This window comes from Empidonax traillii, unplaced genomic scaffold, assembly GCF_003031625.1.
Source record: "Empidonax traillii isolate 1590-97213 ecotype Southwest subspecies unplaced genomic scaffold, ASM303162v1 scaffold15:size5535645, whole genome shotgun sequence".
NCBI classification, from domain to species: domain Eukaryota; kingdom Metazoa; phylum Chordata; class Aves; order Passeriformes; family Tyrannidae; genus Empidonax; species Empidonax traillii.
The window spans coordinates 2,863,633-2,888,564 of record NW_020955208.1 but is presented as its reverse complement, the minus strand read 5'-3'; the positions used below and the strand labels follow the sequence as shown (position 1 = coordinate 2,888,564).

Sequence of the window (24,932 nt, the reverse complement as noted above, 5' to 3'; positions counted from 1 at the left end):
AGATGTGACTGGTGTTGAGTCTTGGTCTCACCCTGTGGGGAAACTGAGCCCCACAATCATTCCCAGCAAGCAGTGCCTCCAGGGAAGGGCTGTGCCACAGTGGATGCCTCCAGGGACCATCACCAGGGGCTCTGTCACCTGATGCTTCCAGCTGAGACAGAAAGGTGAAAGAAACCAAAGCCACATGCCTCCTGACCCCACCTCAGCCAAAATATGCCCACAGGAAGACATTAATTGCCAGCAGGACAATAGCATTGGCATTGCAAACATTCTTCCACAGAGGCTCTTCCTCGATGCTGGTGAGTCTCTGCTCCAGGGCAGCTCTCTCCTCCTGAGACAGGGTGGGCGTGGGGCTGGTGGACAGCCCACAGAACCACAAACACACCATTTTCCAGCAGGGAGGCTTGGCTGCTGCGAGAGACGGACCAAAAAACGGGTGTTAAAACCTACTGGGACTCTTCCATCCCCCTCTCCACTAGTTTGGAGGTGCATTAGCCGATCTGCAGTGGGGTTTGAGAGGCACCTGGGATAGGAGATGCAGTATCATGATGAAAGGAAAAGGGAAAGGGGAAAAGGGAAAGGGAAACTTCTCTCTCAACCATGTACAGCACAGCCTGATTACAGTCAGTTGATTGCAACACCAACTGCTCATTAGTTAATTAACAGACCTCTCCCCCCTCCTCCCTAACCCAGCTTCCATCCACTTGGAAAAATTCCTGACAGCATGATGGTCCATTTAGAGATATCCTGGCTTGTTTATTACACGTGACGTGCCAGGTGAAGTGTGTGTTTTAATTGTCAGCCCTGTGCTGTGTGCATTTCAGTGGCTGTTCTCTCCAAATATAACCTTTTTTTGAAATGCAGGATGTCATAGGGCCTTGAAAAAAGGTGTTACCCAGAAAAAAACCCCTCATTAAACTGTCAACTGCTGTGTTTCACATTTCCTTCCCCATCATTACTAATTACCAAAATACCAAGACACTTGTTTATAAAAATCTGAGCTAGTTAAGTGAAATAGGAATTGATAAAAAATAATAAATAATGCTGAATGGCTGCATTCAATGTAACCCAAAACTTATTCTATTGGGGGGAAAAAAACAAAAAGTTTTCTTTAGTTGTTACTTTTGTTTGGCTTGACTGTAATTGGTACCAGTGCCTTTTGGACTGACCAGCGAAAGGAAGGAGTGAAGAAATCTTGTGTATGTGCCTTCACTCTGAGGTTTCTGCTCTGTAACCTTTGAAGGTTAAGCTGAAAACCAGAAAGCTGCATTTTTTAATAGATTTGCAGAATAGAGCTCCGTCCACTCTGAAAAGAACTTGCCTATGCAGCATCTCCTGCTACTGTTCTATCTCCTGATGACTCCTTACGTTCATTTGATTCTTTGCCTTCCTTCTTTTAGATACCCTTGGCAGGACACACAGCTATTTAAGCTCTGAGTTTTAACCATGGCTTATATCCTAAGGGAAGATGAAAGATACTGTTGGCATCACGTAAAAGAGAAAACTGAGGCTTGTAAACATCCACAAAGTGCACAGCTCTGCTCCCTGGGTCTCACGGTCCCTTCCTCTAAGGAATCCAGCAATCCACTGAGAGACCAGGCCTGAAGTGCTAAAATCAGCCTGTGACTTGGGCAGAACTGGAGTAGTTCGCATTTGTTCTAGGGAGGAAGAGGGAAAGCACCTTACTGAGTGGTGGGTTTTCTTTTTTTTTTTTTTTCCCACAACAAGCGATGTTGGGAGGATCAAGAGCCACAACATTTTCATTTTTTACATCCTTACAACTGGTGTACCTGTAAATACAAGCCAAAACTCCAATGAATGCAACAGGTGGCCTCTCATGAGCTTTAGGGACTTGCATGAGGTCCTGGTTGTGCCCTCACATGCACATGAGTGTGTCTGTTCACAGATAATCACCTTACCTGTCTCCTCCTTGTCTCCTGACTCTGCACTGTTGACCAAGTCACTCTCTTTGCTGGTTGGACTGATCTCTGCTGCCGCACTCTTGCAGTTATTCAGGTCGATGGCAGATGCTTTCCTGTGTCTGGTCCACCAAGTCAGGCATGAGAGCTGCAAAGTGGGACAGAGAACAAACAAGTTATTGCCTGTCAGTCCCACAGTGTCATGACAGTCACCTCTCTCTTTGGAGAGCACAGGTACAAGATGGTGTTGAGAGAACTATTTGGGATGATCTCCCACTTTCCCTCACCTCCCTTCTGCACGGGTGGTACCATCCAAACGGTACCACTTGTGCAGAGGAAAATGTGAATTAATCTAGTTTCTTTCCTTCTATTTTTTTAAATAACCTGTTCCACCCCTGTCTCTATCAGGACTAACCTTTTAGTAGACATTGAAGAAGCAGCTTCCTCTTTATTAGGCTCTCATGATTGACATGAAATAACGATGATCTGCATCCTGAATGGCAGCCCTCCAATGGGGAGGGGTAATAAAATCAATTAAATAACAATTAAACAAGCAAGCCAAGATACCTCTCTGGTAACAGTCACAAACAGCAATTGTACCATTAGAAGATCTTGTTTTCAATTCTAGACTTCTCTCTTGGGCCAACACTAGATATAACCTCTCTCTGAAGTCTTTCAGTGAAGGAACCATCCAAAGTCACAAAGGACAATCAGTCCTGGCCAGGCTGCCGTGGCTGCAACCTCCTCTGCTTTACAAATGCAAAAAGGTCTGAAACTCTCATCCTAGAGCAAGTCTGAAAGTCTTCTCCTCCCCGGGACTCAGAGAGTGCAGAGGAGGCATCAATTTTGCAAACCTGTCGGTGGTCCTTTGGCAGCTGTGGGGTGGAATTACCCACCCCAGGGGCTCAGGGCTTTGGATTTAAGCCAGGCCTGCTGCTGCTTTGGCTGACCACGGCACACCAAGGAGGTTGGGGGCATCAGCACTTCCCAACCCCTGCCTGCTCTGGCCGGGCCAGGCAGCAAGGACCACGCTCATCAATCCCTCTCAAACACAGCTGCCCACGGGCCTGTCCTCCTGTTCCACACACAGCTGCCTGGCAGAGGGGTGCAGGATGGCACTGGGGCAGTGGTGACAGCAGGTCAGGCAAAGTCACACGTGTGCCTGAGGAGCAGCTGCCTCCCTGCCCTGCCCGCATGGAAATGAGCGTCTCAGACGGGTCACTTCCAAAGCAGCGTGAGTTCAATTTTTGAATTTTACACTCACAAATCTAGGCAGGAGTTTCCAGCTGACACAAAATGTTGCATAATTTCCAGAAGATTTATAGCTTTATTTAAATCATTTTCAACCAAGATGAGCATTGGGCAGGGCTAATCTTTCTTGTCATGATGTGCTAAATTGCTTTGATTTGATGATCCTCATCTTTCTCAGGGATTTTTTTTTTTTTTTTTTTAATCACTTAGGAAATGTCACTGGAACATAGAAAAGTTTCAGGGTACTAAAGGATTTCCAAAACTTTTTCTTTTCTATTCTCTTCCCTCGAATCACTGAATCACTCTTCCTTCACACTGCAGCAAAATCTGCCAGGGCTGGGGTGTACCTGGGGCTCAGAACTCACCAGATGGAAGCAATTCCCAATGGAAAGCAGCATAGCCACACAGGTAACCTCATGACACATCATCCCACTGACCCACCCAGGAGCTGGTGCATCGACCATGGCCAAACAAAGCGAACCACCACCTCAGAGAGCTCCCTGGCGAAGCATCTCACCAACACTCCAGCTTTAAGCTCCCCTGTGGTGGGTTTTGGCTGACTGTATTCCTTGAGATCCCTCTTTCTCCTCTTTGCCACTGCTAGAAGGACACATGCAGGGCAGAGCAGCAGCTCTGTGTGGCCATGGAGGCCTCCACAGGGCTGGCTACGCTTCCCTGGCACAGACTTCCAAAGGGATGGGCATGGGGGAGGCAGATGATGGTGTTTTGCATGTCTGGAGAAAGAGAGCAAAAACATAAGTAAGAATTGCTGAGAGGGGAGCTGTGTCAGCATAACTGACTTGGACCTTAGAAATGCTACCTGTGGCCACCATGTCCAAGGGCAGGGGAGCAGGAAGGAGCAGCTTGGTGGGTCCTGGGGAGCCCTGTGGCTCCGCTCCCAACTGCAGAGCCTTGTGTGGACACTGCCTGGGAAGCCCTGAGTCCCCTCCTTCGTTTGCTCCTCTGTGAGTGCCTGCTTCCCTCAGGAGCTGAGTGAGTTTGGCTCTCAGTGGCACCAAAGGATGCTGTGGGAGCTTCAGCTGCAGCACCTCAGAGTGCACAGGGGGAGGTCAAGCCAGCCAAAGGGGGCTTGGTGCTCCTCCTCAGCTATGCACCAAAAGCAGCTACTGAAACCAGACCTCAAGACACAGGAAAAACAACTCCACCCCAGAGCACATCAGATGGAACTGCCAATCCATCAGCCTGTCTGGGTGAGCCCTGATGCCTGGGGAGTCGACCTGCTGGTCTTGCATTTGTGCTTTGTGGGCTGTCCCTCTCCCTTTTCACCCTCACAGTCTCCTTGGATAAAGGAGTTTGCAAGAACTCAGCAAAGTTTTTCTTTTGTTGTTTGTAAACTAGAATAAATCCTTCTGTTCCAAAATGCCATCTGGCACCTGACAGTTGTGTTTCAGCTTCACAGTCTCAAATTTAATTGTAAGCTCTTTTGCAGGGTTTTCAAGGACGGCGTGACACAATATGGACTACCTACAATGAAGACATATGAACTCCGGAGCATACCAAACAAATTCCTTGCATACTTGTTTTCCAGCACAGCATCAATCACCACAGGGATGGGAGAGTGTCCAAAACAGCAGGAGAAAATGCTACAGCTTGCAGTTCTCGGATTGTAATTCATTTAAAGCCAAGAACATTAGCTGTACCACTCCAACATCAGATACAAATCTCTTTTCTCCTTTTGCCCATTTACTATCTCAAAAGCATTGAGATTCAATATTTAAAGTTGTCCAGTGTAGATCCTCAGCCGGTGTAAAGCGACGTAACTGTGCTCAACAGCTGTTCCTGTTCTTTGAAGGCAATGGAGCTATACTGATTTACATCTGCTGAGGTATGATCTATCACTATATTTCCTTGGCTTTGTCTTTTGGGCTTGTTTTTCTTTTCTTTTTTGCTCGACAAAACAAATGACACAATTCCTAGCTCTTATACCATGTCTTTCATCATTCCATCTCAAAGAACTGCAGTTAAGAACCAGCAGAACTAGCCCTGTGCTGTCCTTATGGGAGAAATATCCGAGGCTTCACAAAGGGAACGGACTATCACAGGGCGATGGGAAGCACTAGCACTTCAGATATCCTCCTCCAGGACACCCACTGCCACCCCATCGTGGGGACACACAGGCTCTTCCCCACAGGTTTTCCCACTTCCATGCCACACCCCCAGCAAACCGAGGAAAATAATGGCCAAACACAAAGGCCAGTGCCAGTTTCTATCCAGAGAGCTGGATCCTGACATGTCCACCCTGATTTCTACCTCCTGCCTTTCCTTCTGTCCTTGAGCCACCTCAGCACAGCCACAGACTCACTGGAGATGAGGAGACAAGCCCTGCTTGCAGGACACCATGAGAAACCACTCCACCAGGAGTGATGGTCTAAACCTACACCTGCACTCATGTCTAGGGCAAAAGTTGGGGTGAGTCTGACTGGGGAAAAATAAAAAATGCTGGTCTTAGTGCTGCCCACTCAGATTCCTGCCAGACAGGCAACAACTCAGTAACACTGTCTCCTACCTCAGCTTAAACCCCCCACCTTCACTCTGACCATTCTCTGAGGAACAAGGTCAGACTTTTCCTGATGAAACTGGGGATGAGCAGCAGAAACTGAATGGAATCAATAGAAAACCAAACAGGGACAGACTCTCCCATCCTTACTGAGCTATTGGAAGAGCGAATCAGCTACCACCCAGTGGCACAGGTTTCCTGGCAGCCCATCTCATTTCCCTTGTGATGGGAAGATGCTGAGGGACAGGGGACACATGGGATGGTCATCACTATTATCAGGTGATTGATCTGGGTCTGTGTGTCCAGCCTTCCACTGCCAAAGGCAGCATCATTAACTCTCATTAATTATCTTCAACAGAACCTCTTATACAATGGTCAAGCACTGAGCTCAGCTTTATATGGAGTCCATAGCCTAACAAAAGGTTATCCTGAACATCCTACTTTAGAAAGCTTCCCGAAAAACAGCCCAGCTGTTGCTAGTTCATGGACAGTGCTGCTCTTTAGCAAGCTCTCCTCTCTCCCTGGTTCTCTAGATGTGCCTGGGGGGCCAGCCACCCGCCCTCTGTCTCCTTTGTTCCTCTGGGATAACTGCACGCAGTTGTTTCAAACAAAATCCTGTCCTCCCTGACCTTTTTGGCTCTTTGAAGGATATGTCAAATAAGGTGCCTCATATCCAGCACCTCTGAACTCACACATTTCAGCAGAAAATATCCTCCGAGGAACCTCCTATGATCACAACCTCTCCTTCCCTAATTCTATTATAGCAGGCCTTCATCCTGAGCTGCCCCTCCTGAAAGATGCCTTAAATGTTTTCATACCTCTGAGGTCACACTAAAAAGCCTGTAGGTGCTGTGGCCAGTTTCTTCATTTCCCGGACTGTCGGTGTGATGCTCCCTATTCGCCAGTGCTGTGATAATGCATCTTATCTTGCTATTGCTGTGGGCAGGGAGCACTGCACATGTTTAGTTATCACAGGTCAGATGATGAGTGGGAACTCATTAAACCACAGTAATTAATTGCTGGCAACCATCTGGCCACCCCTGAGCAGTAGTGAACAACGTAAGCAGCAGAACTAATGCTGCCTCCTTGCCAGTATTTCTCTCTCCCATGTGGATCCTCTGATAGCTAATAAAAGCTGAGAGTTTATCTCAAAGCAGACACAAAGACTCTCTCTCTCCCCTCGTCTCCTCTATCTGAGCACCTGCTTTCATGTAATCTTTAGGAGCGGGGTGTCTTTGACACCACTAACATTCCCATGAAACATTGATGGAACTGGTTAATGCTTTACAAGTTATGAGGAAGCAACAGATAGAAAATGCTGTGATGGCATCACTCTCATTTCCTCATGCAGTTAGACGGGGAAAAAATAGGTCTTTTAAATCGATCCAGTAACCTTTGCTTGGAGGTAGATGGCAGTTTTGTTATATTGGCAGCTGCTTTAAAACTTGGGACTGGGGAGAGTTGCTTTAAGGCCTTATTATATAAAACCTCCCAACTCTGCACCATTTTCATGTGCTAAGTAAAAGAAAGTTATGCTTCACTCAAAGTTATTAAATTTAATTGAGATCACATTGGGACAAAATGTTATTTTCCTAAATGCCCATGTTGCAAAAGATATTAATCTTGTTTGCCTGCAAGATTGATGCTGGCTCTGCTGAAACAGGCTAGATGCTACAATTAGATATATTTAATTCCTCCTCAGCAGTGCTCTGTAATATAATTTCATCTCCTTCCCCTTCTTCTTTTCTTTCTATTCCAGTTATGATGGGCTGTGGTGTCTGCCCAGCTCCAGGCACAGCATGGGAACTCACACTCAATTTGAAGCACTCAGTGCCTCAGAAGCATTAACACTATGTGACCTGGGGAATAGAAAGCTGAGGAGCAAGGGCTTCTTGGCAGCATATGCATTACACACCATTTCTTAACCACGGGAGGAAAAGGGCAGATTTCAGGGATTTTTTGGTAACCAAAGTGGGGGCTCTGAGAAAAGGGTGTCACTGCAAGTCACTCACCTTTTCTTCAGGGATCGGTGGGGTGCAGAGACTAACAAGGACGATGACAATCGCAGAGAGGACACAGAGGATGAGGGCAAAGTAGAGGTAGTGCAAGTCCTTTAGCACAGCTGGTCTTCTGTCCTCCTCACCACAGGACGGTGTGCTATAAATAAACTCGATGATCATCCGAGCCAGACCAACAGCCAGCCCAAACATGAGGCCCCAGAAAGCACCCTGAGAAAAGGAAGCACAAAGAAGAAGTCACTGCATGTTATTACCTTTGGTTGTAGTTTTCCCTCTCCTCTCCTTTCCCTCTACTCTCCCAAGATTTCTCATGCCTGGTGGAAATCCACAGTGACATGCATCAAAGTGGGATTTTTTTTCAGTTAAAAATCCTCATTTTCTCTCTCTGTCCTCGAATGTGGGACAGATAGAGCACGAATGGAGCAAGAATCTCCTCCTAACAGTATTTCTCCAACTAGACTTTAACATATCGCCCCTAAATTGCAGAACAACTTCTCTTTCATGCTTTCATATGAGACTGCCAAGAAGTGCCACTTGCAGTGACTTCTTGGAAGCAAACACACACACCAGAGACTGGGCTAAGAATCACTAACACACGACAGGGAAAGGCTGTCTCATTGTCACACTTTAGCTGGACTGGCTCTGAGTTTAAAGAGTCTCAAAGGCTAAGTGCTGAGGGGAGAGATATTTACTTATTTTATCAAATTAAATATTCATATCAATTGGTTGTTGACACTTCACTTACAGGCTCATTAATCCTCTTGCAGAAGATTGCCAAGACGAAGAGAGCTGTGATGGGTGGGGCCAGATAGCTGGTTATGGACTGAATGTAGTCAAAGAGCTTTCCACTGTTGGCTGATTGAATGATTGGGATCCAGAGAATACTGATGAGCACAAGAATGAGGATAAAGACTCTGAAAGATGATGATAAAACTGTGTTAGCTTTTCAGTGGTCAAGTCCACCTGAAAAAGAAGTTTTGCAGCAAAACACACTCCAAGTTACTCTCAGGATTTCCTAAGTAAAAATCCAAAGATCACTCTCAGGAACCTTTCCTTGTGTACACAGGAAAAGAGAAAATTGTTCTCTTCTAGAAAGTAATTCAACTCATTTGCAAAGGTAACTTCACAGTCTTGAGAGTGAGCTGTACTAAGACTTGCCAGTCAACACGCAGGAGAGATCCACAACAGAAAGAGGGAGCTGGAAGCTTATGGAAACAAGCTTTCTGCCACTTTTCCAAGCAGTTAATATGTTCAGTCTCTTGCCTTTGCCAAATTCCAACTTTTTTGCTGCTTATTAAAATTGGTTTGGGGTCTCAGGTGCATATATTATAACCCTCCCTCACCTTTGCACTGTATGTTACAGAGGTTCATTCACACTGCTGAACAAGAGGTACTTCTCTCTCCACTCTGCCATGGTGGAGTATGAGCTTGCCTGCAGCCTTCAGCTGTAGCAAAAATCAGAACTCCATGCTCATGACTGAAGAGCAAAAGCACCACGAACACGCAGAATGCAGCTTAAATTCCACTGTCTGGAGGAGAACCTTATATACCCCTGATATAATGCAGGACCAAAGCTTACTCTCAAACAACTTATCACAGAGAATCAGCTTTGTACTTTTCCCTGAAAAAAAGGAAAAAGGAGTAATTGCAATGTATCACTCCTGTCTGATGCAAAAATAATATGCTCTTAAATATGCCTCTGGTGATGATGACCCCATGGCAACTTTGGTTTTTCTAAAAGTTACATTTAAAGCAGTATTTATAATAAGTTTAGAGAAGACAGAGCCAGTGATCTACATGGCTCAGTGATACACTCAGTGTTTCTCTCTGGCCAGGTCTATCCAAGATGAACCTGGAAAGCATAACGCCCTTTCCCAGGCTGTGTTCCTGCTCTGTATTATGGGCACCAGATTTTTCTCAGTGAGTCCAGCCTGAAGAACTTAAATGCTGCACTCAAAACAGATGATGAGAGGAACAAGACATAAATAAATGTAAGGACCTGCCCACAATCATCAGCTCCTGCTCTGAAGCCTGTCTGCGGATCCGCTGCCAGATGTCTATGACGAAGAGAGTGCTGCTGCTGTTGAAAATGGAGGTGAGGGAACTCATCAAGGCTGCCATCATCACTGCAATCATCAAACCCCGGAGCCCTGGGGGAGCAAAAGAGGGAAGGGAAATCAGCACTAGACCGTGGGCCTCTGAGCACTGGTTTTTTTAATCCCGATGTTTGGTAACTGCAGTAGGATTTCCACATCCTTAGGATGGATAAGGGCAGTCTGGTCCCCTCGTGCAAATCTCAAGACCACCTCCCCAGGTGTGTTTCTTACCATCAGGCATGAGTTCAATCACCAGTTTGGGGTAGGCAATGTTGGAACAGCCCACTGCAGCTCCACAAACCCTTTTACAGATGTCTGGGTCCACGCAGCCCACTTCATCTGCAGCAGACAGGAAAACAACAGTTAGTCAGTGTAAACCCCACTGAGCCATAGGTTGTTTAGTTAAAGGGAACAAATCTTGATGCTTTGTGTGGTTTCATATAAATTCAGAGGTGCAGCTGGAATGCAGCTACAATGAGGGGAGCTGAACAATATTTTACATCCTATAACAAAGGTAAAGCTTTGAGATGACATTTTGCAATTCTGTTCAGGGCACAGACAAAACTCTCCTGGAAGTTGCATAATTGTAATCCTTCATGATTTGTCATTTGTGGGAACTGGACTGTTTCCAAGAACCTGTCAGCCGGGTTCCCAGGGATGTTGCAGGCTGACTAAATCCTATTTAGGAAATCTGGGAGATAACCACTTTCCTCTAAGTAGTCTTCCTAACCAAGGTATTCTCCCTGGGAACAGGGATGCTCCAGAGAAACCAGCAATGAGAATACTCTGGGAGCCAACAGAGAGCTCTTTTGCATAATCCACAAGGAACTGAATGGATCTGTGTGGTAGATTGTTTAAACTCTCCAAAATTCCTAATGAATGTATTCCATAGGACCTGAGGGACAGCTCTCAGTAGTCCATGTATTTAATTTCATTTCACTGATTTCCTCAGACAGATGGATGCAAGGTCCACAGGGATGGAGCTGTATGGCCCCAATGGAAAATATGCCCCATATGGATACTCCCAGTGACTTCTGCCACCATGGGAGAACTGGAGGTGGAGGGAGGGTGTGGGAACACTAGGATACAACAGGAATCTATATGAGCATATCTGCAGGACAGCAGTTCCTAAGATGTAAAAGTGCTGGCAGACCTGTGTGGGATTAGTGGTCCTGGCAGGCACGAAGCCCTGTGGCAAGGAACACGGGGAGACTTACCTGGGTACAGAGCTCTGCTGATCATTCCTGGCATGACAAGGAAAAACATAGGGAAGATTTTCAGATATCCTCCCAGCACCGATCCACCTTTGGCATGGGAGAGGTTCTTGGCAGAGAGAGACCTCTGGACTATCACCTGCAATCAGTGCAGAAAGGGAACAGAGAGTAAAAAGGAAGCACGACAGGGAGAGCAGGATCCATCCTCTCTCTGTCTCTCCTTCCCATGGATGACTTTCATCCGGCAGGATCCCAGGGTGTTTCGCATGCCAATGGCAACTTTCCCACCTCGGTTGACTGCAGCCTGCTGCCACTGCTCAGAGCTCAGAGCACAGGCTACAGGAGAGGGCAGCGTGGAAATTTCCTTTACAGGAATAGTTTCGCCCTTGACTGAAGTGAAGCCACCTTGAGGGCTGGAGGCAGCAGCTGTATGGCAGCAAGAGGCACGGAATGAAGCAGACTGGAGGTGCTCTGGTGAAAGCTCAGTGGTGGGGTTTCATAATTATCCCATCCTAAAGTACACAAGCACCGTGTCTTGAGAAACACATACAGATTTCCTTGTTTATAGCTTGAAAAGGAATAAGAGACGTGAGACGTCTGGGAATATGAATGGCTTGTCTGGAGGTCTGCACAAGGTCACTGCAGAGCCAGTTCCACACCCACATTTTTGTACCCTTGTCATGCTAACTGCATGAAGTCTCACAGTACTCACCGGACCACAGTGGGATAAAGACAGAATAACCTGTTCTCAGTACATTAAGAGGTGCAAAAAATTAGCAGCTTGCTGAGATGGTGGAAGGAGTGAGATATTCTGGTCTTGACCAGTAAAATGGTAGTAACTCCTGCACAATGAGACACAGCTAATTTTTCAGCTCACAGATCCACAAACTGAGGACTGGACTGAAAATAACAGCACTGTGGTTTGCCTGCTGAATAAGAAGACTTTCCTTACCTGGTCAGTGCACCAGCACCAAAGAGCCAGCACAGAGAGACCAAATATAAGGCCAGGCCAAGGAATGTCTCCCGTGATGGGATCCCTGAACAAATGAAAGGCATCTGCACGTGGGAGGTGGCAGGTCGTGTTCGGGACTGTGATCTTTGGCATTGCTGTGCTGTATTTCTCCTGAAGTCCTTCATACCAGCCAACTTTCTCAAATCCTGAAAAGGAAATGCCGGTGATTTAAGGGCTGGTGCTTCCTGCAAAGTTATTATCTTATCTGAGTCTCGTGATTACTTTTCTTTTCTCTTATCTTTGTCTTATCTCCTTTCTTTTCATTCCACCCTTGCTTTTGTGGTCAAGGTTTCTACAGAAGTCAGTTGGATTTTGCCCAGAGTCCTTGTGGTTTAAATAGTGCATCCTGGAAGAAGATCAATGCTGGAAAATCTCCATGATCCTAATCCTCACAATGTTCCCAGCACCTAGTCTTTACTCAGACACCCTCCAAGAGCTAGAGCAGCAAGGTATGACATGAAAAAAGATATACCTACATTTCTGATTGCCAAGAAGGTTTTTTTCATTTTTTTACAGTTTTGCTTTAAAGCAAAGACTGATGATGGTCAGTTCCTTGTTGCTCTTTATTTTTTTGCAGTGCTCAGTTACGCCCATACGAATCCACAGTAACTCCCAAAGCCAACAGTGCAAGTCAGCAGGATTACTCTGAACTGACATGAGCTTAATGAGAGCTAAATTTGGCTCCAAGAATGGGATGTTTCAAAGCTCTTTGGCAGCTCCAGTGAGGTGAAGTTATCCAGAGCCTCACCTCCATACAGTTAGTGTAAAGGACGAAGCAAGTCTGGAGGATCAGACTCGAAGACTGGAGCAAGGCTTGGAGGATAAGAGTTGTGCTGGCATGACTTCTGTGCATGGTTAAAACTCATTTCTGCACCACACATGAAAGGGTGAGGCACCCTGCTAAGGGCTGATGGCCTTGGGACCATCAAACAAGTGTGTGATGCCACTGCAGGTTCCCCTTACCGATGAACATGAGGACCAAAGCTCCCAGCACCATGATCACGGTCTGCAGCACGTCTGTGTAAATCACAGCTGTTAAACCACCTGTCAGGAGAGCCAGAGACAACAGGCAGAGTGTGTCGCCACATACAGGCAAACAGGTGCCTCACCTGCAAAAAGGTTGTCCTCAGCCCCAACTCTGTGATTTCAGGACAGACCCACTGGGAGAAGCTGGCACTGAGCTGGTGCCTGGGAGCCCACAGCTGTCAGAAGCCTTCCCATGAGGAATGGCCTCAAGGGCTTTTCCACATTCATGAGAGAACTCGGGAGACACTTTAGCATCTTAATATCTAAAGGTGGTAATTTTGCAGGACGAGAAAAAAAAAAAAAAAAACAGCAAATACGGGCAGTGGGAGCTGCGAGCCTTGTGCAGTGTTAGGAAATCCTCCAGAATACAGCCATGCTTCCCCCATTCCAGTTTCCCTTGGGCCAGGAGGGGAGAAGGGAATAGCCAGAGGTCTCCAACAGCCAGGGAGTGTCCCTGGTGGTGCAGTGGCTAAACCACAGCGTTGTTAACGCTGAGATCTGGGTTCGATTCCCGGTTAGGACACTCCCCGGGCAGATGGAGCTCGCTAGCCCTGTAAGGCAATCCATCTACATCCTGAGGACCTCGCTGCCACCGTCCAAGCGTGCTTGGCCCCGGCAGATGAACCTCAGGATTAAAGGGTGGGCTCAGTTCCGCGCACACTGTGTCTCACCTAAAAAAAAAAAAAAAATCCAATGCGCAGGCTGGAAGGTGGAAAGACCTTCCCCGGTTCTTCGTTCGCGAAGAGACTGGCCATTTGGGAGCCCCCGGTGGTCCAGGGGAAAATTCACTGCACTGTCACTGCAGAGATCCGGGTTCGATTCCCGGTCGGGGCCCCTCCCCGGGCAGATGGAGCTCGTTAGCCCGTAAGGCAATCCATCTACGTCCTGAGGACCTCGCTGCCACCGTCCAAGCGTGCTTGGCCCCGGCAGATGAACCTCAGGATTAAAGGGTAGGCTCAGTTCCGCGCACACTGTGTCTCACCTAAAAAATCCAATGCGCAGGCTGGAAGGTGGAAAGACCTTCCCCGGTTCTTCGTTCGCGAAGAGACTGGCCATTATTAACAGCCAGGAGTGACAGGGCAGGTATTATCAGCAACCAGGGCAATCTCTCCCTCAGACCAGGACCTGAATACTTTCCCCTTTGCAGGAAATGAGAAACTTCTATCTGAGGCTCCACTTTATAACATTTCTTTTAAAATCAGCTATTTACCAGCTATGGTGTAGACAGCAGTCACTGCTAGCAAGACCACAGTGGACAAGTAGAGGTTCCAGCCCAAAGAGATTTGGATGAACAACGCTCCGGAAAAAATGTCTGTCTGGAATAAAAAAACCCAAGGGCAGTTTGGCATTAGTAGAGCTTCGTGCAAGTGAAATCTAATAAAGCAGCTTGCAGCCCTCTGCGGCTGAAAGCGTTGACGAGGGAGGACACCACGAAGGTGAAGTGGAAGAGGAGGACAGAGCTGTTGGGGCTGTTGGCTGTGAACCTTTTTCTGAATAAAAAAGGCAAAACTTTCCTCTAGCTCAGAGCTCTCAGGATCTGGGAGTTGGGGGAGCATGAGGGTAAAAATCAAGGTCCTATGCCAAGGGACTGACAAGTCATCAAAACAGAGATGATCTTCATGTCATAGAATCCTCATTGAGACAGACAACTACTGGTGGAAATTGTCACTCCTTTTGCTTACTGTGAAGGTATCCCTGGATAGCAGAGCCCATGCATCCACAGGCAGACACAGGATAGAAAGATGAGACCACATTCTTCCCAGGACTATATCTTGGTGGGCTAGTGGCCAGGAGACACCCCTGCTTGAAAGACCCCTACAGAATCACTGGTGTCTTATACCACGATTTATTTATCTGAAAAGGTCAACAGCTTCCTCTTCTGTTCATACAGCTCATCCTACTAGAATGACTCCCAAAAAAACAGGTTATACCTGCTGAGGACCTCACTAGAATTACAGAAACCCCCATTGGCTGTGTTTTGTTTGGACCTTCTAGAAGAGAGAGTGACACCAAAAACTGGGTGAAACCTGAAATTACACAGATAACATCACTCAAAAATTGCAGAAGGCGATATGGGACATATTTGTGTTGGGAAATCAGCTTGAAGGACACCTGTAAATCTGGAATGGAGTGAGATAACAGGTGAAGAGACATTTGCCAAGGCAGACAGGAGGGGTGGGGCAAGAATTCTATTTGCTGTGCCTGAAATTAGCACCTTAAAGGCAAGGACCCAGTGCAACCCCTGCCCTCTGCAAACCTGAGACAGGACTAGCACAGTCAGTACACCACGGGAATCACGGTGCTTTCTGGGGTTTCACTTCCCAGCAGGAAACACAAACACCTCTGTAGCCATGCAGGATCAGTCCTCTGACAACACTGTTTATTGAGATCTCTGTTTTCTTTGCAAGCCAAGAAGACTCTGCAATGCCCTAGTTGTTAACCTATGTTTGGGCAGAAAGCACAGGGAGAAAAATCCTTCTTGTAACCAACTGCCTGCTGTCCAGCCAGCCGCTAAATGAGCTCTCCACAAACAATAGCACCGCTTAATAGAAAGCACCTGTCATGCCCATAAACTCCACCAGCCACATCCATCAGCCACGCGTGAATTGGCGGCACGGAGGAGAAACCACTGAGATGAAACAGGGCTGGCGGGGGCCAGGGTCCTGCTCTGAAAAACACCGGCAAATTCTGCTCCGCTGAAGGTCACTCTGAAAGACAGCTCTGTTCCTGCCACGGGGCTGTGCAGCTCTGAGGTCTTCCATTTACCCCCTGAGGGGGTAGAGAGGCTTCAAATGCCTCTTTGCAAGACTTCAACCAGGGCAATGCTCCAGTGCCACAGAGCAAAGCTCCTGGTGGCAGTGGTGACAGTAATGGGTGACATGACCAGGAGCTGCCCGTTCGAGGAGCAAATCTATCCCACCCTTCCAGCCTGGAATTTTCCTTATGTCCCTCCCAGGACCTGAGACATAATAAGCCTGGGAGAAGGACTCTGAAACCAGCTGCAAATCTCCATTCAGCGCTTCCCCAAGGCAATTTGGCAACTAAATACTGCTGTAGGGTCTAGTGAAAACTGACTTGTACTGGCCTTGGGACAATGAGCTGGAGATAAAGGACTGACATCTTCCTTCCCTGTAGTGGAGTCTGAAATACAGTCCTCTCCCTCCAAGGGCACAGGTAGTTCTTAGTTAGTATCTGAGCATAAGTTCTGCTCCTTTATGAATGGCATTTAAATGGGGAAATACCCCATAGCTTACATTGCTTTTTGGTTACCAGCAGGGTACAATGCTACAAGCAATCCAGAAAAGATGCTGAGTTTTGTCTTGAACCAGAACATACCTCCCTTTCACTCTACCTGTTTTGTACAGCACAAGGGATAGAAAGGGAAAGAAACAGCAATAATACACCTAATGCTGAAAACTCAGCTAGACAAGAACAACGGCAGGTTTATGATAATTTAACAGAATTTCACCTCTACAAGATGCAGCCAGCCAGATTCTCAGACGGGGTAATACTGCCCTTCCTCTGTCTCTATTGCCTAAGGTTTGATCTGATAGAAGAGGAAAAGCAGGCAGACGGCTTTTGGTACTTACACTGTTTAGCAATTAGCTGCACATCCCTGCAAAGTTCTCACTGTGCGTTGCTGTTTAATGAGGGCCCTCTCTCTTAGGATAGGTCTCCGTGATCAATACAGAGGCGGGTGTTTACCTGAGCAGAGCAGCACAAACACACCGCTACTGTTTCTGGGAGCTGAGCTGGTCCTTTCAAGGACATCTGAGCTCTCCATGAGCAGCCCTGAGTTGCGCCAGGATGACCTACCCCCACCCTAGACACAAGGGTTCTTGGTCAGTTGGATACATACGGATATCTTGGTGAATATGTAGAGAATCAGGGACAGCACGGACATGTAGATTTGTATCCTCTGCCCTCCAAATCTCTTCTGCAGGTACTCAGGCATGGTGACTACTCCTGCTGCAATGTAAACAGGCACAAAGATCCAGCCGAGAGCCAGAAGCGCCCAGGTGGCCTGTTAAAGAGACAGAACATAAAGGCACATGACTCAACACATGGAAACAACTTCTCCCTCTGTCCCTCAGTGGACATCCTAAGAAAGCAGAAAGGTACAGTGCCATGCAAGGTATTGGAGAAGCATTCTGACTTTTTCTTCCTGCTCAGAAGATGAAACAACCACTGGAAGAATTATTACAATTCAGTTAGAAGCTTTTGAGGTTCTTCCCCTAAGCCCTGTCACGGGTGGCACACCCTGTTCCATCTCCTGATCTTTCGGTCAAGATGGTGTGTTTGTTGCTCTGGACCTCTGAAAGATGGTGTTGTATTTGGTGGCCTTTGAAACCACTGATGCTGTGGCAGTGAAGAGTTAAGTGATTCTGAGCAGGATGGGAGCATCTGTTTATTGCTTGATTAGCAAGTGATGAGGCTGAGGCAGCAGACTGTCCCTGCAGAGCATAAAAATAAGCAACAGCAAGACTCTGCTGGGATGTTCTCCTTGCAGGCTGACACAGATGTGCTTCTGTCACTGGTAGATAAAGGGGCAGTTCAGTTGCTCTGCCACAGGGGAAGAGCCTTTTGGAAGTGTAAGGACATCTCCCACCACGTATTTCTTCTCTGATTCCCAGCAAAAGCCCAAACAGGAGAACTTAAAGATAAAAAAAAAGCCACTGGATTATCAAACCTCACCTCCCGGCTGTCTTGGGCCATTACCTTTCATCCAAGTACCTTACATTAGTCCAGATTTTATTTCAATCAGTTATTTAAGTTTTCAGAAAAGAAACTGATCCCTGTGAGCAGAGATTGTGACTTATTGAGGAGAACAGCCATGGCTCCTGCAGTGACAGAGACTGGCTGAGGTGAAAGATGCTCATATGATCCCTCTGGCTGAGCGATGTCCCACGATAAAGGGAGAGAATATCTAAGGTCCCTTTCCACTCTGAAAGAAATTAATCTAAACTCACGAAGTTAGATTTGCCCTGACATACAATCTTGTCTTCATGGGCTTCTAAAGTGACTTGAATAGATTTCCCAAAGTACAGCAATATTGGTATGTCCTATGTGTGCCAGGCTGAACACAGACTCTGGTTTCTTCACAAAGGACTTAAAGGTGATCTTAACGGTCTAGAAAAAAAAAACAGTGTAGTGAATAGATATCCCAGGAAAGAGCTTTTGGTGGGCCCTGCCTGTGCTGTGGCGAGTACCCAGCACTATTAGCACTCTCTGCTGATGTAGCCAAGAGATTTAGAGTTAGGTGAGTGATGTTTATTGTGAGGCTGGCACTAATCTCACTCCTCATCACTGCAGCTGAGAAATTTCATTAGCATCGCACACAGAGGGCCTGGTTTTCATGTGCTGCGTGGTGTCAGTGGCAATTTTCCAGGCCACTTCCACAGGGCAGAATCAGACCTGCCTTCACACCCAGATGTTCTCCCCAGAGATGCCACATGTTGGCAGCTGACAGGTGAAGGCAGTGTTGCTGATTCTCATGAATTTACACTGAATTTAGGAGAACGTGCTGCTTTTATCGTTTGTTTTTTTGGTGTTTTTTTGGTTTTTTTTTTTAAACTCCCTGTACCCAGAATCCTGTGATTATCCAAGTACCTTTCCATCATTCATTATCTTTTATTTTAATCTTCATGAGCGCAGACTAAAGCTTAAAATTATGGCCATGTGCTTCCGAGAAGGTCAAAGAGCTAATAATTCTAGTGGATTCCACTTAAACTAAAATAAAGATCTCATGTTTTCAAGGCTCTCAGAATATATGGAGGCTTCTCTCCAGAGGTCTGAGCACTTGTTGCTGCTGATACCGTTAAGCATCTGATTTTGGAGACACACCCACGGTCCCTTTGTAAACAGTGACATCTTAGTTGCCAAGCAAAACTAACTTACATTCCACTCAAAGGCCCCAACAGCAAGGCCCCCAGCTGCTCCAGTGCCCGCCAGGCCGATGAATAAGCCACTGCCCACATTGCTTGACATCAAGGATGCTCCAATCTGAAACACATGGCACAGGGACAAAGCCCACAAAGTCACTCTGAGGAACTTCTATATCAGCCCAAGCATTTTCCCCTGTTCCCAGGACTTCATCTCCTTGTAGTCAAGTAGCTGGATGCTGATGGACAGCTGAGTTTTCCTTCACCTTCTAAAAAAACCTCCTACATTTTCATATCTTAAATTGTGCATGCCTGCTCCCTTCCACTGCCCCCGCCCCACTGCAAAGCCTAACCTCAGAATCAGGGTTCGCTTTGTCAGGGGTTCTCCTGAGACACAGGCCTGCTGAGGGGAGTACAGCAGGGTGAAGGAAGCCTGGTGTCAGCCACAGATTCCTCAGTGTCCCTGAAACGTGACGGATTTCCCCATTCCCTTGTTAGTCAGCCAGCAAGGTGCCTGCTCCGACCTTGCTGACCCCTTGCTCTACCCTCCTCACGCCTTGCTGACAGCACCTTTTAACTCTTGCACTGAACATGGGGGGGTGGTGGTTCACACAGCCCTCTTGAAGCTCCTCCTAAGGAAGGAGATTCCTGAACCATGCCGTGGACAGTGTTAGAAGCACGCAGGTCCTTTGTGTTCAGTGTGTATATTCAAAGCGATCCAGCTCTGCAGGAGGCTGGAAAATGCTCCTGCCTCAAGTTAACTTCACCTGCAGGCTGGGGGCATGGCAGGCTGTCCCTACCATGGCTCACTGACACCCTAATTGGGAGAATGCCAGCTCTCAGGCTCCCTAAACAGGGCAAAGGCTATCTGACTAAATTACTACCTTAACTGGCACAAAGCCTCACCTCCTTTCTCTATGCCAGCCTCTCTCAGGGTCAAATGAATTACCAAAAGGACAAGTCAAGCCCTTTTGTCCTAAAGTTTCCTTTTAGGCACATCGCCTACGAGGAGCTTTTCCCTCCTTAGTATTGCTACATGTGAAACAAGGAATGATAGAAGTTAATCTGCTTCTCACCTTCGAGCAAGGTAAAACATTAATATGACATCAACACCCACACCGACTCCTGCTGACAGCTCTGCCTCCTTGTCTAGGAAAACTCTTGATTAGAGAGCTGGTTGCTGCAACATGAATTAGCAACTGGTGCTCTCAAGAAATGTAACCAGTGTTCCTGATATGTAGATCAGACATAGAAATACAGAAGATACATTGCAGAGGAGCAGCAATTTAATATCAGGGTTTAGCTGAGGTTGTTTAATGCACAGCTGAAATCTGTCACTCCCATTAAAAAAAAAAATAATAAAATACATGTAAGCCAGTTACGAACTCAAGGTGAAGGCCACGAGGAGCTGAGCCTGCAGGAGTGCTGCAGAGGTGGAATCAGCTCTGAAAAACAAAACTGGAAAGGGAACAGCATTAGAGGTTGCTTTGAACCTAAAATGTTTCCAAAGAGCCAAGAGCTGACCTGTGTCCAACAGTCTCTGTGGCCACCTGTGGCTGGAGCCAAAAGTAGTGAGAATGTTTTTGGATTTGTTTTGGGGCTTTCTTAATAGAAGGAAAAAAAAAGAAAAGAACAGAAAAAAGAACAAAATTGAGGAAAAAACCATTCCATTTTAGTACCTTTTAATTTTCCCCCTCCTAATTAGAGAAAACCATCAAGCTAAGTATTTTCCATTAAATGTCACTTGGCCGAGACAGAAGTATAAAGAACATTTCAGAAATGACAGATTTTAGAGAGGTGTATGTGTCTCTGATGGAGCAGACTGAAAATCTAGCCTAGTGAATTTATGGGCAATGCACAGCTAAAGTTAAAAAAAAGAAAAAAAACAGTGTTTTGGTTGAGAAGTGCATTCCGTTACCCACAACTCACTGGAGAGATATATGGTTCTAGAGTCTGGCGGTGGCTGAGAAGAATCTTTATTCCTGTGGTGTTTTTATTCCTTTCAAACTTTAAATTATCTTTGTATGTACCTTTCACTCCCAAGAAGAGGTGCCTTCAATAGATTATTTTTTTCTTCATAGTGAAGATTTATACTTCAGTGGTTTGAAGTTTATATCCCTTACATTGTTAGTCAATAAACTCAACTTTGCTCTAAATAGCAAGGGCTCAGAAAGTCCTGGGCTTTGGGATTGTTTTTTCTTCAGTCTCTAAATGCTTTTTTACTGAATAGCACATTCCTAGATTACCTAATGCTCTCTTGACTTGGGTACAACTATCTGTGGCGGGTTGGGGTCAGAGAGTTTCAAACCCTGCTAGGCAGTCAGCACTCCCTCACTTCCATCAGTGGGAACAATTTAACTGCTGTCTTTAGCAGAGAAATTGAGAGTTGGAAACATGGGACGATGCTCAGCTACACTTTTAGCCCGGTAGCCCATTAGCAAAACTGAATGGGATGATCCCTGTTGGATCTTCCATTTGTCCTCTTCATCTCAAGAATACGGTCAAAACATGTAGGGACTGGGTCTCCTCACCCCAGACCTGCCCTCCTTGCATCTGGAATTGCTTTCAAACCATGAGAAACAGAGGGATGTGTTTCACTCACAGGCCACCAAGTCATGGATCGTCCAGCGAGGAAATAGCCTCCAATGGTCCCCCGGCTTGCTCGTATCGATGACTGGAAGCACAGGAAAAAGAAAAGTGTTTTCCCCCATTCACCCAACCCCTGAGTCAGACCAAGCCAGGAGAATCCTTAATGCCTGCTGTCAGCATCAGCTCCAAAAGTTTCTTTGTGGATCTGCTAAATCCGCAAGGTTTTGCCCATTGCTTCTGCTGCTCCTTCTGTATGTTTCTGATAGTCAAAGTTCTTTGGAAAGAAGCTGCTTATTACCCATTTAATAACTTCTTCCTTGAATGTACCAACTGGGAAAGAAAAAGCAGTTCATCCAGCTAGAATACTGTAAGTCTCTGTGACAGAGGCCTTCACCAAACAACACGAACGAATATTTAGCAACAATCTTTCCAAAGTTGCTGAAGTCCCATTTCAGTCTTCTCCACCCCAACCTCAGCTTTTCCTTTACCTCCTGCCTGCCCACACCCTGATGTGAGATTGCTCTGCAGCACGGGAGGTGAGCATCATCCCCAGGGAAACCTCCAGGGAACGACCCCTTGGTTGTCCCCATGTGGGTTGGGAGCGAGGGTTCCCGAGATGGTCCCTGTGACCCCCAAACTTGCTCAGTAGGCTCTGGGATAACAATGTGAGCAGAGGATGCCATTTGCAGGCTAACATCTTTGTACCCAGGAGGGGCCCAGGGAGGATTGAAGTGCCTCGGGCTCGGGGTGACCCAAACCCAAACCCCTGGGGGCTCACCCATATCCCGACGGCGAGGACAAAAGCGAAGTACAGCACCACCACGACGATGTCTGCCACTCCAAAGGCAGCTGCCGTGTCCCCTGGCAGCACGGGTGGCTCCGTGGTGGCTGGGATGGGCTGGCTCATGGCTCTGAGCAAACTGCTGATTTTCTGGCTCAGACTGGACTTTGCTGCACACCGGTCTTCATCGATTCCCCTGTAATAATTAATAGGCAGAAGAAGGTGGGAGTGGGAGCCAGGCAGGGCTGTGGCTAACGTTTTCCAGAAGGGGCTTGGTCTCCGTGGTTCATCAGTGAGGACCTACACATAGCTCTGTGGTGGGAGGATTCCTCATTGGTGACATCCACTGAGGTGGCAAACGGGCAAAGGTCACATTGCCTTGTCCCCCACTCCGGTTTCACATCACTGTCTCCTCAGCATCCTGTAGGGAAAAGTTCCTCCTAAGAGGAGCTGCTTAAAGGGGAGTTTGTCCTTTCTCCTGGTGCAGGTGGCAAGGACATGGCTCTGCGCAGGCTGGGTCAGCCCCTGCACCCACATCCCAGGGACAGGACCAGCTGCAGGTGAGTGCACTGGTGTCCCCTTTCCTCACTCCACCTGCTGCCTCCTTCCCCATCCTGTGCTGCAGCACAGGGATAGTCTGTGCTGCAGAGACCCACAGCCACAGCAGACAGACAACAGACAACAGACAGAGAACAACAGGGGAAGTGCAGAGAGGAGACAGCTGAGTTTCCTTGGCAGGCTCTCCAGCGTGCACGTGGCCAGCAGGGAAGGAGTTGAACTGACTGTGTGACAAGCAGAGCCCGAGCCAGGTCACCTACATAAGTGGGGCCAGCAGGAGCAGCAGCTGTCCTGGGACATGGGCAGGTAGGAGCAGGCTGGCTCCTGTCACAGAACAAACTGTGAACCACAGGTCCTTCTCACTGTCCCGCCAGCTCCCAGTGCAGCAGAGAGATTTCTCTGCCTGGTTTGAGACCAGGTGGGGGGACCCCCCAGAACCAGACCCCTGAACCAGGGCACAGGGTGTGGGTCACACAGCCCCTCTGCTCCTTTGTTGGGACAGCTTGGGGAGGATCACCCAGCGTTCCTATCCCAGTTGGCAGAGTCATTTCAGAGCTGCCTGTGGGGCACAAGCCTTCTCCAGGCAGACCTCAGACCTCAAAGCAGACCCATCTCCTACCTCCCACACCCGTGGTCCCTCACCACATGACATACCACAGAGGACATTTTAAACTTCAGCAAGCTTTGCTTGTTCATGGTTTCAAGGGAGGAAACAAAACCTCTCTCTCGTTTTGCTTTATCCCCCTCACTCCCAGAGTTTTCTTGAACATGCTGGCTACCTACTTGCTCATTAATTGCACTGCTAACATGAGGCCCACATCCACCCCTGCTCCCCAGTCTCAGGCTCCCTGGGAGCGGTGCCTCCCTGTAGTCTCATTATCCACAGGAGGCTTTTCAAGACTGAAATGTTTCAACAAGCTGAAGTACAGTTACCAGAAATTAAATATCTGGAAGCCTAAATCCCCAGGTGTAAACAGGCAGCTCTCCCTGCACAGAGCTGATTTACACTCACCCACACACTTCTCCCTCTTAACACCACAGCACCTGAAAAAGACAGTTGTCTAATCCTGAAATGCATTAAATACCTGCCTGAGAGGCAAACAGAGCTAGTATCTCCAATCTTCCCCAACCAGGAATCCTCTTCCACAAGGCGAGCCCAACCCACAGCACCTGCCTGACCCAGCCTTTCACTCCACCTTCCCAAGGTGCTGTACCAGCCCCAATTAACCCTTGCAAACACTTGAAAGCTCCACCCTGAGCAGTAAATGCCTCTAATAAGCCATTCCCGACAGCTGTGAGCTATCACGAGTCCATCGGACCCACTAGCATGGCCTTGGCTGATGGTGGCAGGACGTTACTGCACTGATTGGATCGTCCCAAACCCTAGTGGCCAACCCCACTGACGGTGCAATTGGGAAGGACTGTAGGGGCTGTACCTCAAGCACAGACAATACCTTTGAGTGCACCTGTGGCCGTCCCTTCCTTTGCTGCTCCTCAATCCTGTCCAGGCAGGAGTCGCTCCACTCCCCGCTCCTGGGGCGAGCTCCAGAGGTCTGCTCCTTCCGGAGTTTTCCGTGGGGCCGTGACCGAGTCCCTGCCCACATCCAAGGGGATGATGCATTCCGATGCTGTGTGACACTCACCCTGGCTCCCAGCCCTGCCGCAGGAGCCCCGGGCAAGAAGCACAGAGCTCAGTGTGAGGTGCACGGCCCCGCGGCATCCCGGCAGCAGGACAGAGCTTATCTCCCGCTCCATGCACTGCTAAATCAACACTGGTGGCCATCCACCCCCAGGAGATGCAGCGCTCCTTGCCCTGGGAACAGATGTGGGAATTCGCACACCCAGGAAACAATAAAAATTCAGCACAGCTGACAAACAAGCCCTTGGAGTGAGAGATGTGACTGCAGTATAAGCCCAGCGGGTGCAAGCAGGCAGATCTCTACTGATTCAGAGTGGGGCAGGTTCTGTCTCCCCCACTTATCCCCAGGGACCTGGTGATCACCTCGAATGTGCTGGTTACCTGCTACGGCAAACCCACCTTCCTCAGAAGTCAGAGGGCTCAGAGCCC

General features: G+C 47.7%; 1 protein-coding gene across 2 annotated transcripts; it reads right to left on the bottom strand.

The window, feature by feature from the left end:
- Positions 1-3: 3 nt before the first annotated feature.
- SLC5A9 (solute carrier family 5 member 9) lies at positions 4-22,452 on the bottom strand. 2 transcript variants are annotated; one of them, XM_027893866.1, is made up of 14 exons: positions 22,304-22,452; positions 21,539-21,610; positions 18,953-19,057; positions 16,914-17,078; positions 14,265-14,370; positions 12,992-13,072; positions 11,969-12,174; positions 11,020-11,155; positions 10,034-10,141; positions 9,706-9,856; positions 8,452-8,620; positions 7,701-7,916; positions 1,920-2,067; positions 4-411 (listed from the first exon to the last, which is right to left on the bottom strand). In XM_027893866.1, the coding sequence occupies exons 1-14, from the start codon at positions 22,430-22,432 to the stop codon at positions 203-205; spliced, it is 2,001 nt and encodes a 666-aa protein (XP_027749667.1). In that variant the 5' UTR covers positions 22,433-22,452; the 3' UTR covers positions 4-202. The 2 variants fall into 2 exon arrangements, with proteins under 2 accessions (XP_027749667.1, XP_027749678.1); XM_027893877.1 differs by having other exon boundaries at positions 4-408.
- Positions 22,453-24,932: the final 2,480 nt, after the last annotated feature.

What these genes read in the sequence shown, in the direction of transcription:
- SLC5A9 (XM_027893866.1), bottom strand. Translation starts at nt 22,432, where the DNA reads ATGAGCCAGCCCATCCCAGCCACCACGGAGCCACCCGTGCTGCCAGGG. An exon ending in GAGCTGATGATTGTGGGCAG is followed by an intron (nt 8,621 to 9,705) that starts GTCCTTACATTT and finishes ATCATCTTTCAG; the next exon opens with AGTCTTTATCCTCATTCTTG. An exon ending in GCAAGAGGATTAATGAGCCT is followed by an intron (nt 7,917 to 8,451) that starts GTAAGTGAAGTG and finishes TCCTTTTCTCAG; the next exon opens with GGTGCTTTCTGGGGCCTCAT.